The 23,481-nt window shown below is 41.7% G+C and overlaps 1 protein-coding gene across 1 annotated transcript in view; it reads left to right on the top strand.

The window, feature by feature from the left end:
* The window catches only part of Csmd1 (CUB and Sushi multiple domains 1), a 1,514,424-nt gene that overhangs the window by 1,344,142 nt on the left and 146,801 nt on the right, over positions 1-23,481 (top strand). Inside the window, exons 33-37 of the mRNA XM_032918494.1 lie at positions 480-575; positions 7,891-8,094; positions 8,990-9,114; positions 10,323-10,419; positions 19,582-19,686. Of these exons, the coding sequence (XP_032774385.1) occupies positions 480-575; positions 7,891-8,094; positions 8,990-9,114; positions 10,323-10,419; positions 19,582-19,686 (627 nt within the window). The remainder of the gene's footprint in view (positions 1-479; positions 576-7,890; positions 8,095-8,989; positions 9,115-10,322; positions 10,420-19,581; positions 19,687-23,481) is intronic.

A 23,481-nucleotide genomic window follows, 5' to 3' on the forward strand; every position in this document is an offset into this window, starting at 1 on the left:
CCCACAGTAGCATGGGGTAGGGGTCTGAGGATTCATATACACAGCTGGAAGATACTTCCCAAGGGGTTGTATCTGCTTTAAAGGTTAAACACTTATTTCAGAAGCATTTTGTGAACCTTTTAATGTTTCTAAACTAGTGATGGACTAAAGAAATTTTCTCCCATTACCTACTCCCAGCAAGTAATAGTAAACCAGGGCGAGGTTGTCACATGACTGTCAATACTTAGCCCCATTGTATGGTTAGCCACAGTGCCTGTTCGTTAAGTCTTCCATCCTGACAGCAATCCAGTTTATTAGACTCAACAAAACCAGGGCAGGTTTTAAACATGTTCATAACAGCAAGACTCTTGGGTCTTAAACCCCTAAATCTACTTTTGTTCTATTTGACTTGAAGCATTTATTGTGGACTTTCCAGTCCACGTTTCTCCCAGAATGCCATCCACGCAGAGTAAATGTGTCGCCTCTGTTTGAATTCCCAGGTGAAACACTCCCGCTGGCTACATCCAATCAGATTCTGCTTCGATTCAGCGCAAAGAGCGGAGCTTCTGCACGGGGTTTCCACTTCGTCTACCAAGGTGAGGAGCACCACATACACTATACATTGTGATGCAATGTGGAGAGCACACTGTGTTCTGCATTTTGAGAAGCATTGTAGGGGGTTATCCCATGTGCTACACGTCCTCTACCAAGGTGAGGCACACCCTGTGCGCCACACTTGTATAAGAATATGGAAGGTACCCTGTGAGCTGCATTTTGTGAACCAAGGTGAAGGTGCATCCTGGGCTGCTCACATTGGAGGAAAATCAACAAATTTCATTTCTGTGACATTTGAATAATCGAGGGCACTCATATCTGTGAGATTAAAATCACCTCTTAAGAATAGTTCGGTTTTATTTTGGCCACATTAAATTATACTTCTACTTCAAAGGCATACTACCTTATTTTCTAGCATTATAAAAGTAATTATTGATTAAATTACCTCTAATGGCTCTTCAGATATGACAGAATGACATAAGATACAGTATTTTATCTAATTATGTAAACCATGTCATAAATATTTAAAGCTATGTGCATTAGAATATAAACATACAGTTTAAGCAGATTTGTCCTGAGAAGTAACTGAAATTGTAATTTAACAATGCCAACCACAGAATTGTCATATCCAGGACTGTCCGTCGGAATGAAAAGCACTGTGTAAAATTAACCTCTCTGTTCTACTTCTTTATACTTGTTTTCTTTGTTCGATTTAGAGTTTATTCAAATAATCTTAGATTGTTTAAAAGTTCCTCAACTTGAAAAAGATGTGATATTCTCATGGAACTTGAATATTCGTTTCACAAACTCGACATTAGGGAGCACAGAACAGTGGAGCTGCAACTGCTCATGGCACAGTGCAATGGAGGGAAAAGCTACTTCAGGGTTCCACTCAGTCCAATTCCGAAAGCAGCCCTCCTCCAGGCACACTTCACATCCCAGTACCTAAGGCCGAGGCAGGAGGATTGTGACTCTCTGGGTTATATAGCAAGATCCACTCCCAGAACAACCAATAAAAGGAAAAAAAAGGAAGAATAAAGTAATTCTTAATTTGTCTTCATCTACTGTCTTCCAGCCAGGAGATCACCATCTACCCTGCAATATTTTCCTGACAATTAGAGGGAAGTCACTTATCTGAGTCATTTGCTCCCTTGACATAGAATTCGCCACAAAATAACTTAGAAAAACTAAACTTAGGCTGAAGAGATATAGCTCAGCAGTTAAGAGCACTGACTACTCTTCTAGAGGTCCTGAGTTCAATTCCCAGCATCCACATGGTGACTCACAGCCACCTTTAATGGGATCCCATGTTCTCTTCTGGTGTGTCTGAAGACAGCGACAGTGTACCCACATACATGAAATAAATAAATAAATAAATAAATAAATAAATAAATAAATAAATAAATATTTTTAAAAAAGAGAAACTGTGCTTTTCAGAAAACCATAGAAAATAACAGTCATGCCATTTGTTTCTATTCTAAAAATCTCACAGAGTACTAGCAATTTGCTCAAAATATTTGCCTTAAAAGGTTTCAGTTTTCATCATAGAAATCCTATGAATGGTCTTGGGCAGAGGGTCTAAGTGATGCTGGCAGCACACAGGAGAAAGATTTCTAACCCTTCAGTGGCAAATGTTTCAACAATGTTGTTAGGGAATTAAAAGTAGTTACATTGTTTTCAAGTTGTAATTTTCCTTAAATGCAAATGACCAGTATATTTTTAATTGACTTTGCTAGAGAATGACTAATTCAGGCAAGCTGGCTAAACTTATTTTCTTCTAGTAAGTTTGGAATTACATTTTTTCCATGTAAATACATAATTGAGAGCTCATCATTCTTCTGTGACAAAGGCAGACTGGTTGTTGTAAGTAAATTTTTCCTCTTAGAGAAAAAAAAATCACATTAAAATTAGAAAATGAATCCAAGTTAGTCACAACCTGAGTCTTTGTATGGGGCTTCCTCTGGCTTTTGATAAAGATTAGATCACGAATCAGGTAAGAAGCAAAGGCCCCAAGGCCTATGCTACCCTGAGTTCGCACTTGGGTGCCATGTTTCAGAAAAGAATTACGTCATTTCATGTACATGTATCTTTGTAGTGAAGTGTGTTTGTGGTTTATGTGTTTGTCAATGTGTGTGCATGTGTGCACATACATATGTGTAGAGGCAAGAGTTCCGTGTAGGTGTCTTTCTCAGTCTGTCTCAACCCTATTTTTTAAGTCAGGGTCTGATTCTAAACCTAAGGCTCACAAACATGTTCAGACTAACAGTACCACAGACTTCAGGGATCCACCTGTCCCCATCATCCCAGTCCTGGGATTCCAGGTACACACCACTACACCCAGCATTTTTATTTCCATAGGGACCTGAACTCACTTCCTCATGTTTCTGTGGGAACCACTTTATTGTCTGAGCTGTCTCCCAGCCCTGAAAAAATCTTTTCTTTATATAAATTCAGGCATCATCCTTAAAATATCTAAAACTACAGAAAACTAGAAAGCAAACCTTTATAGAAGGAATGTTTCCCTTGTACAATAATACATTGGCATTTTCAGTGTCTTACAGAGCCCAACACCCAACCTTTCCCTACTCTCCACCACTGAGTTTATGCAAAACAAGTCTTTTATCAAAGATAAATCCCTTGGAGGTAAAGAGAGAGGAGTGTGAATCCAGTTCATAAACTACTCAAAGGCAAAATGAAAATCTTCAACCCAGGGAGTTCAATCGAGCATTTATTTTTTAAGACACTTACACTGAAGCCAGGCATTATCTGCCCCCTTATTGCTTACAAAGCTCCGAGTAGCCAGAGCTTCACTCAGGAGCTTGGAATTTCTCAGTGACTTTGTGCTCTGCGATTATAGGATTCTTGACCCCTGTTAGCAGGCAGGCAGTTCATTATGAAGAACATTCAAGATACCAACACGAGGCATATGTCAAAGGACAGAGTGCATAATTGTCCCTGGGACTCAGGTGTAGAAAGCTGCCCTGGTTGGCTCCCTCACAGCCCATAGTGACTGCCTTGTGGTGGAGGATGTAGTGATTCTGAGAACAAACAGATCATCTTCCAAGCTTCTGAAGAAGTAGAGAATGACGGTTAGTTATGCTGTCAATGCACAGAGGGAAGAATGTCTCCATGGGGAATTACTTTAGATTGACTGGTCTGTGGGCACACCTATGGCGCAGTCAGTTCTGAGGTGAAGGCTCCTGAAGTGTGTCAACGTAGAGAAAGCCAGCAAGCAGGCGGGTGGACCTACAGGCAGCATGGAGCATTTGCTTCTCCCCGTGCTTGACTGGATGTGGTGTCAGCATTCTTGTGGTATCACATTCTTGCCTCTGTGGTTACCCTTACGTAACTAGGCATTATAAACTGAATAAAGCCTCTGGTGCCCAGTCTCACTTTCAGTCAAGATGTTTGATCACAGCAACAGAAAGGAAAATAAAACAAAGAACCATAGCAGGCAAGGAAATGCCACCCGAAACTCATTTCCCTATTGTCTGCAACACGTGACTCTTCATGTGTCTAAGTTAATTTGGTGTCTCAGTTTCCCAAAGCATACCATTTGGGTTTTGTCTAGGTATTGGATTTGATTTTGTTTGTTTGTTTGTTTGTTTGTTTTTTGGTGGTTGTTGTTTTCTGAACCTTTATTTTTACCTTATCTGCATGGTGTTTTGCCTACTTGTATGTCTGTGCACCATTGTGTACAGTAACCTTGAAAGCCAGAAGAGGGCGCTGGATCCCCTGGAATTGAAGTTAAAGATAGTTGTGAGATGCTATGTGGAAGCTGGGAATCAAACTAGTGTCCTCTAGCAAAGTACCATTGTTCCTGACCGCTGGTTCACTTCTGCAGTCCCAGTATACTGTTTTTAATCATCATCCATTCATGCCTAGATGTTGCTTATTTTTTCTTTATTTGCATTTCAAATTTTATCCCCTTTCAAATCCCCTATCTCATCCTCTTCCCCCTGCTTCTGTGAGGGTTCTCACCTACCCACCTGCCCACCCACTCCCTCCTGCCTCTCTGCCCTGACATTCCCCTGTGCTGGGGCATCAAACCTTCACAGGACAAGGGCCTCTCTTCCCGTTGATGCCCAACAAGGCCAGGCTCTGCTACATATGGGTCATTCCATGTGTACTCTTTGGTTGGATTAGTCCCTGGGAGCTCTGGGTGGGGGGTCTGGTTAGTGCATATCGTTGTTCTTCCTATGAGGTTGCAAACCTTTCAGCTCCTTCAATCCCTTCTTTAACTTCTCCATTGGGGACCCTGATCTCAATCCAGTGGTTGGCTGCAGGCTTCCACCTCTATATTTATCAGGCTGTGAAAGAGCCTCTTGGGAGACAGCTATATCAGGCTCCTGTCAGCATGCACTTCTTGGCATCTGCAGTAGTGTCTGGGTTTGATGACTGTATACGGGATAGATCCCTAGGTGGAGGGATCTCTGGATGGCCTTTCCTTCAGTTTCTGCTGCACACTTTGTCTCCATATTTCCTCCTGTGAGTATTTTGTTCCCCCTTCTAAGAAGGACTGAAGCATCCACACTTTGGTCTCACTTTTTCTTGAGTTTCATGTGGTCTGTGAATTGTATCTTGGGTATTCCAAGGTTTTGGGCTAATATCCACTTATTAGTGAGTGCATACCGTGTGTGTTCTTTTGTGATTTAGTTATCTCTCTCAGGATGATATTTTGTAATCCTACCCATTTGTCTAAGAATTTCATGAAGTCATTGTTTTCTAATAGCTGAGTAGTACTTCATTGTGTAAATGAACCACATTTTCTGTATCCATTCCTCTTTTGAAGGACATCTGGGTTCTTTCCAGCTTCTGGTTATTATAAATAAGGCTACTATGAATTTAGTAGAACATATGTCCTTGTTATATATTGGAGCATCTTTTGGGTATATGCCCACAACAAAAGTAGGTCAAAGGGATACAAATTGGAAGGGGAGAAGTTAAAATATCACTATTTGCAGATGATATGATAGTATATTTAAGTGACCCCAAAAATTCCAACAGAGAACACCTACAATCTGATAAACAACTCTAGCAAAGTGGCTGGATATAAAATTAACTCAAACAAATTAGTAACCTTCCTCTCCTCAAAGAATAAACAGACTGAGAAAGAAATTAAGGAAATGACACCCTTCACAGTAGTCACAAATAATATTAAACACCTTGGTGTGTCTCTAACCAAGCAAGTGAAAGATCTGTATGACAGGAATTTCAAGCTTCTGAAGAAAGAAATTGAAGATCTCAGAAGATGGAACATTCTCCCTTCTCAATAGATGGGGTCGTTGATATGCTATGACTTCCTTGGTGCAGTCTACACTGCCTGTCACTGGGTTAAGTACACAGCATCCACAATGTTGCTCCTGGTCAATAGAAAGGGCACACTGCTTCTCAGCACCAAGTCACCGACTCTCCAGCTCTTCTTCCTCATGTGGTTGCTCAGCCCTGCTGGAATGTTCTACCCCAGGTTGTTCCTTAGCACTTAATCTCTAACCCCTCACTTCCTTCTCCATTTCCAAAGCACATGGTGATAGATCCCGAGGATGGCTTTCTAACTGTCTAAGCACAGAATGGCTGAGCTATAGGAATACGATTTTCTACCAACCCTATCAGGGAGAGATGACCCTGTCTGTCAGGGTAGACTCTGGGAACAAAGTGAAGTTCTAGAGTTTCACCTCTTCTGTGTCTAGTCTCTGAATCCTGATGGCCTTTCCTTTCCTCCACTATCAAACTTTAGTGAGTTTTCCCAGGTTTGTGTGCCTCGTTGAATCCCTTGCTGCAGCATGGACCTTCCCTTTCTTTTGTAACAAAGACTCCTTACTCAGGTTCATCACATCAACTTATTATTTTTTCTAGTGTTATCTGAACTACTGGCCCTGACCTGGTACCCACATAAAAAGAAAACACCCACCGGAATGCAAAGAAGAATGGAAACAAACTTGCTCATGCTTTTACCCCAGTTAGGGAGAAATTCCTCAGCCTAGAAATGCACATCCTAGCCTCCCCCGTCCCACCCCCCACACACACCTTGGGAAATGAGTCTTTCCTTGGGCTTTAAGTTTCTGCCTGCAGGTGGTCATCTGCACGCCAAGGATTGAATATTCTGGAGGAATGTTTGCAGGACTTACGTTAATATTCACTGTGCTGACATGAAGTATTCTTTACCAAGTTGTTAGGTGCATGGCAGAATGTTGCTAACTATAGGCCCCGCATTTTATTGCAGCTCTACAGAACTTCCTTCATCTACACAACCTGCAACTCCCTGCTTCCCCATACCCATCTCTGGCAGCCACCACCCTGTTCTCTCTTCCAGGGAGTTCATCTGACTTGGATCCTTTACGGAAGAGGAATAGTGTCATGGTTTGCTGCCAAGACCAACTCATCTCACTTAACAGAGTGCTCTTCCAACACCTGCATGCCGTTACAAATACCAAAACCTTCATTTGTACAGTTTAATAAGAGTCCCTTATACAAATTCATACTTTTTTATACAGTCATCTTCTGATGGATACTGCCCTAGTTAATTTTCATTCTTAACTTGATTATTAATGAATGCAGAAGGACCCACACTACTAAGGTCCCCATCCCGAGGCTTATGATCCTAGACTGTAAGAGAACACCATTTTAATATGAACCTGAGTGGAGCAGGGATTGAGCCAGCGAGCAATGTCCCTCCATGGTTTCTCCTTCAAATTCCCACTTGAGTTTCTCCATTGACTTCCCTCAGTTATGTATGGATTATGTTGTGTACGTGTAAGCTAAATGCACCATTTCATCCCCAAGTTGCCTTTGGTGAGAGTATTATATCATAGCACCAGAAAACAAACAAGAAGGACATCTACTTTGTTTACACACGTTGGCTATAATATTGTTATTAGACCAAATTCAGCTCTTTGGGATAAATATCTAGAATGATGAGTTGTGTGGTGGGTCCCATTTTTTAGCTGCATAATTTATCACTAGGGTCACATCTAAGCAAGTCCTCTACAGAGCAACTTGTCTCACTAGACTCCCGTGCTGCTGAGGAAGAGCAAAAGTTATGGCCGCTGCCTCCCAATTACCAGCACAGTCGTTCAGATTTTAATTTGAACTGCTTGAATAGCCGTCACAGACACTAATTTTCCTTCTATCCCATCTCCGCATCAGAATGAGACCTGTGTGGTGTTCCCCAGTGACATCACAGGAGGAAATGCAGACAGAGAATTGACCCTGGGGTCAGTCCTTCCAGAAAGGGTTCCAGCACTGTGTCTACCCTGTGTCTACTCCCATCCTCTTGACAACCACTTCGTCCCTTCTTCTGTCCCTCCCGTTACATTCTGCTCTGACAAAGTGGCAATCTGTATGCCTCTCTCCTAGCCGTTCCACGCACCAGTGACACGCAGTGCAGCTCCGTCCCTGAGCCCAGATATGGGAGAAGGATTGGTTCTGAGTTCTCTGCAGGCTCCATCGTCCGATTCGAGTGTAACCCAGGTTACCTGCTGCAAGGCTCCACAGCCATCCGCTGTCAGTCTGTGCCAAATGCTTTGGCCCAGTGGAACGACACCATCCCAAGCTGTGTAGGTAAGTAGGGCCCAGGAGATAACTACCCGGGGCTGGCTGTCACTGTTCATGAAGTGATCTTGCTCTTCAACTGTGTGAAGATCAATCGATTAGATCAATAGCCCGATAGCCCCAACCTTAAAAACAAATGTTTCCTAAAACATGAGATTACAAATGTTTCCTAAAACGTGAGATTTGCATGTGTAAAACATGTTTTACTTCTTGATGCCCCTTAAGTCTGTTATCAACTCTAAAGTTAAGAAAACACATAATTTCCATCTGTGGAAAGAACATGTGGATAGTGGGCTATGGCATTATATAGATGATGGCCCTTTTAATAATACATCGGCACTTGAAAGTGCTGGGTATGAAGGTGGTATTGTTACTTGTCATTTGCTACGTTTGTCAAAGGAACTCTCTGAGCAAGGGTGATCATCCCGTGAATTTATCTGTGCATTTTAAATATATCTTCTTCTCCCTGGATTGCTCTGAATTCATCAGTATGACCAGGAGTTGCTTGTCTGTAGACAGAAGGGTGCGCTACACACACTCTTACATTAAAGGAGAAAAATTATTCCAATCAGAACTCACTTCAGAGACACCTTTGTTGTAGACAGTCCCTTCTTAGAAAACCCTGAAAAACAACATTGTTTATAGACTCAAAGCTTAAAACTCAGCGACAAAATGGATATCAATCACTGATGTTGCACATTCGAAGGCAAAGAGATTCAATTGTACCTTGGCTAAAAATGTCACTTAAAATAGCAGGAAAAGTTTCCCTGTCTGATTCCAGCCAAGGAAAATAGGACATAGAGCCTTGCCAACTTCACTTGGCTTTTACTGTAACATGGCATTCTCTCTCTCTCTCTCTCTCTCTCTCTCTCTCTCTCTCTCTCTCTCTCTCTCTCTCTCTCAGTTCCATGCAGTGGCAATTTCACTCAGAGAAGAGGGACAATCTTATCTCCAGGCTACCCTGAGCCCTATGGGAACAACCTGAACTGTGTGTGGAAGATCATCGTATCGGAGGGCTCAGGGATCCAGGTAGGGCCTCAGACCAGGTCCTCTGAGGCAGGTCAGCGGCTCCAGCTTTCTCTACCTTCCGTCTTCCTCCCTTCCCTCCCCTCATCTCTTTCTTCCTCTCCCCCATCCTCTTTCCCCCTCCCTCACTCTCTCCTTTTCATCATCACTCATACTTTCTTTTCTGCCTTATTTAATTAAAGACTTTATAAAACTTCATTTGCTCTGTGTTATTCTGGGTTAGGATTCGGCATAATGCATTTCACTCTGGCTTCTGCCTGCATACTTTGCCCTCGTTCATTTTTGCTCCATTGCCTCTCCTTCCCCCTGATCCCCCCTCTCCCCACTGTATAACCTCGTACTCTCCAGTCATGGGCACACAGGTGGAAATTTCTTTTGTGTTTCTCAATCTTTCTATAAAATGTCTTTAATCATTTACAATATTTGCAAAAAAAGACATTTATTTAGTTGTTTTAAACCTTTGTCCTTATTATTTTTAACTCTCTGTGTGTGTGTGTGTGTACGTGCTTATGTGCGTGCGTGCCTGTGTGTGTATATGTGGGTTACCTGGGCAGCCAGAAGAGGACAGGGAAGCCCCTGCAGTTTGATTGTCACAAAGTTCTAAGCCACCTGCCTAGGGTGCTGGGAATGAAACCCAGGGCCTCTGGCAGAGCTGTAAGTGCTCTCAAGCATCTCTCCAGCCCAATAATTGATTTTTAGAATAATTGCTATGGGAACTGTTATTTGTAGATGTTTTCCCATGTCCTATCAGAGATTAGTTCCTTTCATGTGTGTGTGTGTGTGTATGTGTGTGTGTGTGTATGTCTGTGTGTGTAAAACATATAATATAAAATATCATCTTGTTAATATATTGTCTTATTAATATATTATCTTAATAATATATTTTCTTATTAATTATCTTACACATACTTAATAACCTATAATATATTAAAACATATTATCTTGTTAAATAATGCTTATATCTATTATTTGACAATTTTATATATGTATGTAATATATTTACTCAAATTCATCTATCCATTCTACTCCCCCTGTCACCCATTTTTCCATTTGACCTCAATATGAGCCTCTCATATTTTTGTGTCCTTGTATTTTTCACATAACCCAGTGACCCCAGTTTTGTATGTATGTGCGTGTCTTAGTTATTAAAAGCTCGTGTACTTTCGATGAGCGTGATTAAAACATGGTAACCCTGCTTTGTGACCCGGTAGATCCAAGTGATTAGCTTTGCCACGGAGCAGAACTGGGACTCCCTGGAGATCCATGATGGAGGAGACATGACGGCCCCCAGACTGGGCAGCTTCTCAGGTAGGGTGACCCTGCACTTCCCTTTGTCTTTGCTTCTGAACCAGAATGAAAGTCAAAGAAAGCAAGAACAGAAGCCAGTCTGTGGACAGTCCCCCGCACAGCAATTCGTTCCCATAATGCCTGCCAGTGGGCCAGGTCCAAGTGTTGAACCATGGAGATAGGTGAGAGTGGTGTGGCAATGGGGTCCTGTGCCATCTGGAGGAGCCAGGCAGCTCAGCGATTAATGGTAGGATTGTGAGGCTAGCCATGGGTAGAGAGGCCCACGACAGGGGTAAGGCTGAGAAGGAGGCTTATCCAAGGCTAAGACACCTGGGAAACGATCCAGTGTGCCTCAACGAGACCTGTGATCTGTCATTCTTCACTGTGAAAGAATGGCGACACTTCTTAAGCCTTACCCCACCCATCCCCCGCTCACAAAGGCATGGACCTGGAGCAATATGTACGTCTATACTCCTTCCATGTTCCTTTTGGAGGGAGGGGGCAAAGGTTTGTTTCAGTTTACAGTTCTACATCACACACCTAGGGAAGCCAGAAAAAGAACTCAAACAGAGCAATAATCTGGAACAAGGAACTGATGCAGGGGAGTGCTACTTACTGACTTGCTCCGTTGTTTTCTTTCTTCCTTCCTTTTTCTTTCTTTCTTTCTTTCTTTCTTTCTTTCTTTCTTTCTTTCCTTCCTTCCTTCCTTCCTTCTTTCTTTCTTCCTTCCTTCCTTCCTTCCTTTCTTTTTTTCTTGGTTATTTATTTACATTTCAAATGTTATCCCCTTTCAAACCTCCCATCCCATACCCCCTCCCCCTGCTTCTATGAGGGTGCTCCTCCACCAACCCACCCACCTACTCCTACCTCACCACCCTAGCATATCCCTTGGAGGCTTCACAGGACCAAGGACCTCCCTTCCCATTGATGCCAGACAAAGCCATCCTCTGTTACATATGCGGCTAGAGCCATGGGTCCCTCCATGTATAGTCATTGGTTGGTGGTTTAGTCCCTGGGAGCTCTGGAGTGTCTGGTTGGTTGATATTGTTCTTATTCCAAAGGGTTACAAACCCCTTCAGCTCCTCCAGTCCTTCCCCTAGCTCTTCCATTGGGTTCCCATGCTCATTCCAATGGTTGGTTGCAAGTATCCACATCTGTATTGGTAAGGCTCTGGTAGAGTCTCTCAGGAACTCCAATTCCAGGGGATACAGCAATGCCCTCCTCTGGTATCCACAGACACCTGGTATGTACATGGTGCACCAGAAAACACCCATCTACATAAAGAAAATATAAATTTAATTTAAAAGACTGTTTGTTATAATTACCTCAGCAGTGCAGTTCTGATGCCCATTGCCTAGTGTTGGAGGGATTTCACAGGCTGGAGACAGAGCTGGTTCTCCACAGACCTCATCAGATACCAGTGAGAAGCTAAGAGTCTTAAACCATCTATGATATTGAAAACAAGCTGTAAATTAGGGGCTCCGATGCTGATGGGCCTCTGGAGTAGTTATCAGTGCTCAGAAAATACACATGTGTAATTTTACTTTTGTTGAATAAAACAGGAAAGAGGACCAGCCAACTGGAGACACTTTGTGTATGAGGGGAATCCCGGGCTTTGGGATTTTATTTCTCAAAGTATGTCACCTTCTAGGCACATGATGTGCGTTACCATCTGTGGTGCTTCTCTGAGCTGTGATGTCCAGATTTGCGGGATGTTTTTTATTGCATACTCATGACTGGCTGCATTATCGGCTGCAGAACAGAACCTAACCTTTTACCTTTTTCATCTCAGAGACTAGACGTGGGACTGTTATCTCATAGGTTAAACATTGACCCTTCGCCATTTGCTTGATGTTCCCAGTGAGGTTATCCAAAGTTGCTATGGCATACACCTAACTGTGGTTACCCCAAACTTGGTGGTCCATAGACTTTTCCATGAGTGACCAGAATACTCCTATGAACTGGAAGATGCCCAGGGATGGAGGTAGCCTGGATATGTGGCACCACTGTCTAACCAAGCCTCTGACCTAAATTTCTTTTACTAGAATAGAATAACTTTTCCATTTCAAAATTATCAGATATACAAGGAATGAAAAATACTAAGACAATAAAATACTGAGAAAACACATCAGTGTGTGTCTTGTAACCTTTCCCTTTTTACACTCTAGACTGGATGATTACAATGGCTGAAGCCTTTGCTTTGAGATAGGGGGATGAAACAGTTGTCTAAACATGAAGCACCCCTGAGGTCATAGCTGAGACTCAGCATACATTCTTCTCTAAAATGAAAATAGGGATTTTAATGGAGCAAATTTCTAGGTTTGCATCAGGAAATCCCTTTTGCAAAAATAACTGGGCCATTTGTAGTTCATTGCAGCGAGATGCAGCTTGTTGCTTTCAGGTTTTAATTAGTAGAAAATGAAAATGTGCAAACATTTTCAACAATAAATATTAAACAAAAGTAAATATTGGGTTTGGAAATGGTCCCACTAGAAAAGTGCTTACCACGTAAGCATAGGAACCCGGGTTCAAACTCTAGTCTAGAACCCACATGGGAAATGACTGAGGCTTCTACCTACAATCCTGTCTGTAATCCCAGTTCTGGGAAGATGGATACAGGGTATCCGGAGTTCTTTGGCAGCCAGTGGGTCTGAATCAGTAAGGTCCTGGTTCAGTGACAGGCTGAGACTCAAATATACAGTAGGGAGTGGTAAAAGAAGGCACCTGGAAAGCACCTGGCACAGATACAGACGTGAATGCACACAAAATTAAACTATAAGTAAACAAGTCTCAAACACTATCAAAATTTTAAACAATGCTCTGGAAGATGCAAATCCAATTAAAATAATGTGACTGGACCCTTGTGAAACAAAACAAGCTTGTCTTATGTAATAAGTTCTCTAAATAATAAAGGAAGTCAGATTAATAAAAATCTTCTATGTTCACTTGAATACAATGCCTTTCTTACATCACAGATTTTTTCCCCCACTAAATCCTATGTCCCTATTGGTGTTACACTGGATAGAACATTATGTAGAATTGACCTACAGGAGGGGCTGTATGTTAAGACATCTTGGAGATGCTTGCCACAAGTGCGAATTGATGTTTTCGAAGGCATTTGCAAGCTACAGTCAACTGCACGGTGGCCTCGTGGCAGCAGAGAATCACCATTGCCACCCAAACATCCTGGGGGTAGGGGATGCATGGGCCAATGTGTGTTCACTGACCTGGGATATCTTAGGCCCATAACTATGTAAATATCAAGTATCTCCTTGCATAGTAATAAAGCAAACAATAATCTGGAAGCTCTGGAATGTGTACCCTGTGTGCTACACAACTGTGTATGATGCAGTACCCTAGGGAAGGAGTTGCCCTCAGCACCACTACCATGCAGCCGTGTTTGGAACCTCAGGCAATTGTTTTACTCAATAGTTCCCAAAGAGAGCAAAATCCCTTTGTGATGAATAATCAGACTCTCGCTTTGGCAGAACTGGGCATCTGATGAGCAGAGTGATCATGTGGATATCATGTCAATCAAACTGAGGCACCAACCCTTCTCATTCCATAGTTCTAGAATAGACTGGATAGGGCCCGTCTGTCTTTCCTCTTGTCTTCTGATCAAGGTGAGATATCTCAGGTCTATGGTGTTTTTGTCCTTGACACTTTCTGGTTAAATCACCTTGAGTTCATATTTATAATTTTCCCTCTGTCTCTTCATTATTTCTCTCTGCATACATACCATAGTGTGTGAGCCCCCATGTCTGATAGGGAAAACAGTTAGGTAGGCAGGAGCACAGGCCAGCAATGTCTCCCCACAGCCAGTCAAAAACCTGACGTCTTCATGAGGACTTTATAGTCTGTGACCAAACCAAACAGATAAAGCTTTTACTCTGGTGGTGTCTCTATGCTTGGTCAGAAATGTGGTGGTTGGAGGACTGAGGGTTTCTGACGGCAGCAGAATCTCCATGTTAAGGGTTTTTTTTTTTTCTTTTTTTTCTTTTCTTTTTGAGGGTACAGTGGATTTTGAAACTTCATACTTGATCAGTTTTTCTTCTACATGTTCTCAGGGTGGTTTGTTGTTGTTTTGTTTATTTGATAGGTCCATTGGGGGTTTTTGGGGGGTAGGTGTGATTTAACACCATTAAGGCCTACCTGGGTAAAGGCATTGAGTATGTGGCAAAGTTGGGGACTAAAAAATATTCAGTAAAACTGTAAGGTTAAGAACTGAGTTCATAAATACATTAAGGGTAAGAGGATATGCCTTCTCCACTTTTGAGACCATTGCTACGTCACTTAAAATTTAAAGGGCAGAGGTAGCTGGTGGGTTGTGACTCTTCTGGGAGGTCAAAGTCACCAGGGTCACATATCAGAAATTTACATTACAATATATAACAGTAGCAAAATTGTAATTATGAAGTGCCAATGAAAATAAACTTATGGCTTGGGGGTGGAGGGTGGATGTCACCACAACACAAGCAAGTATACTAAAGAGTCATAGCATTAGTAAAGTTAGCAACCAGTGCCTTAGAGGAAGGGCATTTCTAGGAGGATTATTGACTGTAGTGCTAGGATGGTAGGACTATATACAGAATGCATATGTTACATAGAATGTATGTAATATGTATATAATACATTTATTGTATTTAATATGCATACATGTACAACATGTAACCATTTTGTATACAATGGGTGTGAAATCAATGTTGGAATGAATTCCCTAAATTGTAGATCCTTACTGAGATGAAGGGTGAAGAACACAAAGGGCATTCTTGGCATCATCATTACTACTACCAATAACACCACCAACATCACCAACATCACCACCACCACCACCACCAACATCACCACTACCGTCAACATCACCACCACCAATATCACCAATACCACCAACATCACCATCACCACCATTACCACCACCAACAACATCACCTCCAACAACAACATCATCACCACCACTACCAACAACAACAGCAACATCACCACCAACAACACCACCATCACCACCACTACCACCACAACCACCACCAACAACAACAACAACAGCATAACTACCACCACCAACAACAACAACAACATAACTACCACCACCACCACCAATATCACCACCACCACCACCAACATCACCACCACCAACATTACCACCATCATTACCACTACGACCACCACCACCACTATCACCATCACCAACAACACCATAATCACCACCACCACCACCACTATCACCACCACCATTACCACCAAAATCATCACCACCACCACCATCATCTTATAATAATAACAGCAACAAGAGATTGTAACTGGAGTGTCATAGGATGAGCTGGTAGACAAAGTATATGTAAGTGAGACTGGGACCCCAGTTCAGATTGTGCTGTGTCTTCCTTGTTAGCCTGACTTGGAGAACCTCTGTGAATTAGTCAATAGGCCTGTAGTGTGTTCAGAGATCGTACACACAGGGACTGCTATGACATCCACATGCATATGCATCATGGACACAGAGAGAACTGTGTCTTATCTAGAATGATAATTGATACATTAGACCTTATTTTATACTACAGCAGATTTCAATTCCGCTACTCATCACTTCAGTTCTTTTAGAAGAATGGTTTTTAAATTGGATAGGATCCTATGTCATTGTAGACACCCACGAAATTCTCAATAAAAAATGTATGTTATGTGGAGAAAAATGCTACAGCAGACCAGAGTTTGGATTTTTCAAAGAGCACCGTCAATATGTAAGGATTTTGTTCCTGTGATAGTTAAAAGTATTTATAAATCAGGTTCTAAAATATTTTAATTGGTGAATAAAAATAAATAAGAACCAGGTGTCATAGGAAATTTATATTTCAAAACAAAATGATTGACATCTTTAATAAATTCAGTGCTTTGGTTTTTCATCTCTGCTTGGGTAGGAATATGTATGTAGACTTTTTCAGTAAGCCATTGAAAAAAATCACTTTAGAAGCAGGCAGGTTATAAATTATAAATGAGTAAAATAGAGCAGAATTCATGCAGACTTGTATCTGACAGTCGGAATTAAAGGAAAGCAAATATCAGTATACTGAGAGTAGACTCTGCAGGGACAATAATAAAATTTTGCAGCTTCCTTTGTTATGTGTCATCCTATCTGGGTCACCGTAAAACAATGTGATCAGAAATATTCTGCCTGTGGCAACATTTTTAAAAAATCACTCAGTTATATTTTGCATGGAGGGAATAAGCCTCTGTCATTAGGCTACCCTGAGAAGACCCAAAGTCAGTTCCAGAGTATGGAAGAAACAGGGGAGATTCTGTGTCCTGAGGTAGCTGGGTGATGATTGGCCCACCATATATAAACCTCCTGAAGCATGGGATAAACAGTTTCTAGCTTTCATGATTGGTATACCCAAAGGTATAATCTTTCATCTAAAAAATCACGTGCATTTACAAAGCAATGTCCTATTCATAACCCATTAGCTCATCTAAGCAAAAGGCTTACCATGATCTTCATTTTGTGGAATCAGAATGCATTCAAGTTTATGAAGGTGGCGTTAAATGATAAAGCTAATGCATCTTGGAGCCTGGAGTAGAAGTGGGTTTCTAAGTCTGCTGTGTAGTTGAAAGAAAAAAAAAAAGCAAACCATGATTATGTGTATGTCGCTAAGCTGGAAGCTGGGAACTCTCTGATAACTTACATAGAGTGGATGACAGAACAACCAGGCTGTCCAAAGTAAATTCCTACCTTTGAATTTGAAAAACAAAACAAACAAAACAAAACATATGCATGTATCACTTTCAACACTGGTAGCCTAGTATGGTTTCAGTTGTAGGTAAGAAGTTATGAATTCTTCCTTGTTGGTAGGAGACCTGTGGTGCTGTGCCCATTAGTTTTAACTGCCAACTTGATGCAACCCAGAATCACCTGGAAAAGTCTTAATAAACTGTCTGGGTCAGGTTGGCCCATGGGCATGTCTGTTGGGCATTGTCTTGGTTTGTTAATTGAGGGTGTCCTTGCCTATGTAGTATGAGCCGCCTGTACAGAGTAAAGAAAGCAGAACCGAGCAAAGAGTTTGTGGGTTTTTTATTTTATTTTGGGGATGGTGTGCTGTTTGGTTTTTTCTCTCCCATCTTGACTCTAGACATGATATATTGAATTCCTATGTTAAATTCCCCCAAAATGATGTACTTTAACTGGAAATACCAGTCCAATAACTGTTCCTGGCCTCTCCTGGTTTTTGGCAGGGTATTTTAGCACAGCAACAGAAATGCAACTAGAACAGAGAGGGCAAAGAAGAGTGATTCGTTGTAGTATCAGTAGTCATGTAAGCAGAGCAAGAAGTGGAAACAGACACTGCGAGATTCCCCTAATGTCAGATCAAGTCACATCATTTGGACCATGGGACCATGGGATGAAACCATGTAGAAGCTATTACATCCACAGTTAATGTCATTTCTCTTAGTATGCCAACCACATGACCAGTATGCAAGATGAAAGATGATAAACATTGTGGTAATTCTTCAATATAAGTCATCATGCTAGTCAATGTAGTGTGTGAGTGTGTGTGTGTGTGTGTGTGTGTGTGTGTGTGTGTTAGAAACAGTTTAAGATTAAACAGTAGGCAAAGAAGAGATCATCCTCCTCTATGATTCTCTACAACCTCTGTCTCTTTCTGAGGCCTTGGGGTGCCCTGCCGGATACCTTATGACCAATACTTTCTCTTACTGAGGCTGAACCAGGAAAAGGTTTTACCCAGAGAGAACATACCTACAGACAATTCCCCAAGACCACTCAGTGTTAAACAATTGTCATTCATCCTCTGTCTGTTTAGTTCTATCATCTGTCTGTCTATTTATTTCTCTTTCTCTCTGAATTCTATAAACTCAGAGTCAAACACCAAAGTCCTGAATCTGAAAGCATTCTGTAAGAGACTTCCACACACATACTTTGTGGTCTTTTGTGCATTTTATACTAGGGCTTTATCTTAATGATTGCTCACCTCCTGAATTCTACTGCCTGTGGCATCTAGGAGAAAATGAAATGATTGAGGAGCAGATCTCAAAGCAGCAAGCTAACTTCCTAAAGTCTACATACACATGTGCATGTGCACAAACACACACACACACACACACACACACACACACACACACACACACACACACACACACACTGGATATAGGGTTCCTTGTCTTTCCTCTTTTCTTTTCAGTTTATCTTCTAGAACATTTAAAATAATTTAGTCCTGGTTGGGCAACAAACCAACAGTATTAGATAAAATGTATGTTTAAATTTTGGGTGAATTTCTGAAAATCTAGTGAAAGATTACAGAGGGCATCCCAAGATCTGCAAAAATGTTTTACTCTATACTTAGGTATTTCCCTCATACCAACTATGTCATCCATTGATGTCATTCCTAGCCTTATCACAAGCCCATGACCAGCAGGTATCCTTACCCTGTCTAAATCTCCTGTTAGCCTTTGTCTTTCAAACCCTCAGTTTGTAAAAACAGTGATGCTGGGCTGAGTCTCAATGTGGAAGGGGATGAGGGCAGATCAGTAAGAAGTTCAGGGAGCTTTCTGACCTGACTTGTGCAGGAAATAAAACCACAGTAGAGGATCTCAGAATAAGAAGGGCACCTTAGTACACCAGCACAGGCTAAATTCAGGACAAGGTGTTGGGAGTGATTTCTGTAAGGGCATATTAGTTGTTTAGAGTTATTAGACTTCATAGTATGAAGGAGCTGGGGGAGGAACACATTCGGGTCTGAGAGGCAAGAGCAACACAGCTTAAGACTCTTCCCTACCTTAGGGTAACTCCGGGAAGAGAAAGAATTCTTCCCAGGACTACAGAATTCATCCTTCATGTTCTCTGAGGTCGATTCTGAATTTACTAAACAGTATAACATATGGGATTTATGTAGCCTGGGGATATGGAAAATAAATGCATAGAGAGATGGTGTGATCACTGTCATTAACCTAGGCCAGAATGCAGGTCAGGGGACTGGGCGCCATTTGGAGGAAGTGGCAGCAGCTCTAAGGACCCTGGAAACTGTCTTGCAAAATGGGACAGCTGGACAAACTGTGGTAGTTTCGATACTCAAATTAAACAGAGATGATCAGACAAGCTCTAGGTACTAGGAAGCCTAAGATATGGTCTTCCTTACTATGTACGTGTAGTGTTAACGCTGTATGTAACTCTTCCCCATGCAGGTACCACAGTGCCCGCACTGCTGAATAGCACCTCCAACCAGCTCTGCCTGCACTTCCAGTCGGACATCAGTGTTGCCGCTGCGGGCTTTCACCTGGAATACAAAAGTAAGATCAACTTCTGCTTCTGTTGGAGTATAGAAACAAATTCAGCGTGCATTAATGAAATAGTGCCATTCTAAAGCTCCATCTAAGACGTGCACAAAATCGAGTTTTACTAAACTAGTGTGCTACATGTGTTTTCTCTAAACAGCAGACTGCTAGAGCAATCCAGAAGTTAGTACCTGGAATAATTAGATGAGCTGGCTGTGCTTTTAGGCCCTTTGCATTAGGAAACACAGGCCAACCGTGTGTAACAGGACTGAAGCCATGTGTGACAGCAGATACTCACATGAGCATCCCCAAACAGAGGATGGTCATATCACTAAATACTCCCATGGGGTTTTCCTTGTGGACACTCAAAGGTGTTCAAAGAAGATCTAGCTGTGGGCTGGCATTTCCGAAGCTGTGCTTGTGTGTTATTTATTTTAATGGCGAAGAGACATCATAGATGAGAGGTCAACCTTTATAAAGAATGGATGTGAGGCTGCATTAATAGTCTGATAAATGGGGATAGGTCAAATTCACAACCCCCTCGGCAGTGTTGGGTAATCCGGGTAAACCTCATGAAGGGAAGTGTGAATTTTCCTGGGAAAGCGGGGTTTATTCAGGACGTGTTTTCGGGCTCTGAAATGGCTTGATGTTGGCGTTATCTCCTCTAATAAGCAGCTGCAAGTGAGCAAATACGTGGGTTAGATTCAATAAGTGATTTTTAAAATTGAGATAAACAGTTTGCTGGAGTGTAATGCATGTGTTTGCAAAAGGCCACATTCCAGCTGATGCTAAATATTCATCAGCAGCCACCAACCACAGGTCCCGCTCACACTCCCCTTAAGCCTTCCTACTTATTATAGGCATTTGCATGCAAGTGTGTTCCAGTTGATGTGAATAGGACTCCTCTAGTGGCAGTGTAAAACGGTCCTGCAAATGCTATTTACGCAGACTACTTCTGGAAAGTTCTGCTACTTTGATACATCCTATGGTGGTTCTGCAAATAGCAAATGAAACCTTCACTCAAAACTGTGTTAGCGTTCATTCACATGTTTTGCCCTGTTGGAACTGATCATTGTTCTTAGCCCTTGAGAAGTTCGTATAGTTTCTGGCTTTCCTTTCTCCTTTTGGGGAGGAAGATGTTGGTGGCATAATTACTCTGTGAATATTGGGGATAATTATCTACTTTGCACATGGACTGTAGCTCTATTAGCATAATTGTCTCATCCCAGGATATTCTTAGTCACTCTGAGTCTCTAAAAACAAGACCAATTTCCTTCCATCTCACATTGAAATGAAACCTCTTCAGGAATCCGAGGCCCTTCTGTGGAAATCCAAGACCACAATTAATTAGCGTGCTGGCTTTTTATTTGACTAAACACAATGCTACATTTGGACTTGGGACTCGTCTTTGTGGCTGGTTCTGTTCTTGTAGCCTCCATCACTTGTGCATTAAAAGAAATTCAGCCACTTGGTCTGATTTTTCACGCTTGTTTGAATATAGGTATTGCAAAGTATTTGTAGAATTAGCCTTACCCCTCTAAACACTGCGGACTTAAGTTGCCAACTAACCCTAATATTTTAATACATTGAGATAGTTAGGCATGCACTATAAAATGTATATTTCCAAATCTCTGTCAAAATCTCTAAATTCATGTTCTTAGTAAAATGTGTACCCACGAAATTACAAGGAGGAAGCAACTCTTGGAGAATATGTCACGCAGAATCTACTTCAGCGTCTGTCTGTCCTGTCACTGCTGTGATTTTTTTAAAGTGGAAAGCACAAATCAGAAAACCACAATGGTGACCAGGAGTACAGCAAGCATTTCACCAGGAATACTCTTTACTGAGACCCTGGTCCCAGGAGCCCAAACTGCCACTGCACAGATATCCCCACTTTAATAGAACTCATTCCAAACACCAGCCCAAGACTAAGGTGAGGAAGACCAAGAAGCCTGTTGATACTGAGACCTAAACCAATGGGTCTGTTGCATACTAGCATCCAGAGAGAACTCCCTAGTCCTAGTGAGAATGAAGGTTAGGCCTCAGTCCAAAGGAACGCTGCATAATAACCCAAACCACTAGCGTCTGAAGGCATGGCACATGCCATTCTAAGACTGCTTGGTAACATTTGTGACCCAGAGCATCTGTGTGTGTGTGTGTGTGTGTGTGTGTGTGTGTGTGTGTGTGTGTGTGTGTGTGTGTGTGTGTGTATAATGTAGGGAAAGGGGCATATAGCCAATTCTGAGCACTTGAGTTTCTAAGAGTGGAGATCCAGGGAGCCAGAAGGTATTTCTTCCTTGCTCTTCTACAAATTGGTGCATAGAGAGCCTCTGATGGGAAGCTTAGGAAGCACAAACCTTCTGTCTGGGTCTGTGAGTCAAGGGAGACTTGGGCCCAGCCTTAGGTATTTGCTTAGGTAAAGTCACCCTGTTTGCTCAGGTCCTACCTCTCCAGGACTCTGCAATAGACAGCGTCTGTGCCTCCCGCACCATAGGAGGGCATGTCCGTTAGAATTGAGGTCACCTAGGTACCTCAGTGTTGCAATGGGTTCAAGAAAGTTTTGGATTTATACTTCAGATTTTGGATGTTAAAATAGAAGGGGCTATTTTCTTTTTCAAATTCCTACAGGTCAAATGGATAGGGTTTCTAAACTGTTCTTGGTCAAGAGGTGTTTACGATTTAGGTATTTTGAAATTGCTGAATTTTTTTTTCTTTTAACTATGTTTAGGAGTTTTAAGGGAAGCATTAAAATTCTGCAAAGACCTTAATTCTTTTGAAGTAAAAATGAATAAGCCCTTTAGAGGTATAATACCGTAACTGAATATTGACAAATTGACAGTATAGATTAACTCCCTGATTAAAGTAATCATTATATACATATGTTTGTTTGTGTGTGTGTGTGTGTGTGTGTGTGTGTGTGTGTGTGTGTGTAAATTACAAATGTACTTCAATGATGATCTTATATTAGTAATACTCTTAAGCTCCCAGACATCATTGGTGGGCTGAACTTGGGCAAGACCCTCATTGTACACCAGTACATTAGACAGTTCTCTCTGTCTCCTGTAATGAGTTCTGCACCCCTCCTGAGAGGTGCTGTCAATAATCATCATATCACCAGTAAGATAAACTGTCCACCTAACTTCTCAGGTATTGATCTCTATTTAATCATTCACTGATGTAAAAGGTTTTCTGTAAATTTTTTCAAAAATATTCTCTCAACCTGCTTTAGGTTCCCTCCATCTCTACCAGAAATGCTTTTGTGAATATTAGCCAACCATTACACCTCCCCCATTATATCCTAACTGCATTGAGGAGCTTGACATCTTCTAAGTGATGTAAATTCTAGCTTCTTTCTCTCATCCTTGAAAATTTCATAGGAGATTCTGAGATTGTGAGGTCTACCAGATAATCACAGGCTTCTGAAACTGTGTGTGTGTGTATGTGTGTGCATGTGCGTGTGCATGCGCATGTGTTACATGCTTCAAAAGACATTAAAGGACATACTTTGATAAGATTTTGTTCCTGATATTCCATTTTCAATGCAATGTCACTTAATTATTTTAACTTGCAAATGCATTTTGGGTTTTACAAATGTAGGAACTACTCCAAGTCTTGATTAGAGCACAGGAAACATAGGGTAGCTGAAACCTTATTTACCAAAGGTTTACCAATTCTTGGGGGGTATCCAAGTGTGGTGCTTAACCTTGGTTGTCAGCTAGATGGGATCTATAAACACTTGGACCATGGGCCTGTGGGCATGTCTGTTCTTGTGGTGTCTTTAAAGGGAGCAGAGGTCTGGGATTCCTATTT

The sequence above is a fragment of the Rattus rattus genome, chromosome 13, assembly GCF_011064425.1.
Source record: "Rattus rattus isolate New Zealand chromosome 13, Rrattus_CSIRO_v1, whole genome shotgun sequence".
Taxonomy (NCBI): domain Eukaryota; kingdom Metazoa; phylum Chordata; class Mammalia; order Rodentia; family Muridae; genus Rattus; species Rattus rattus.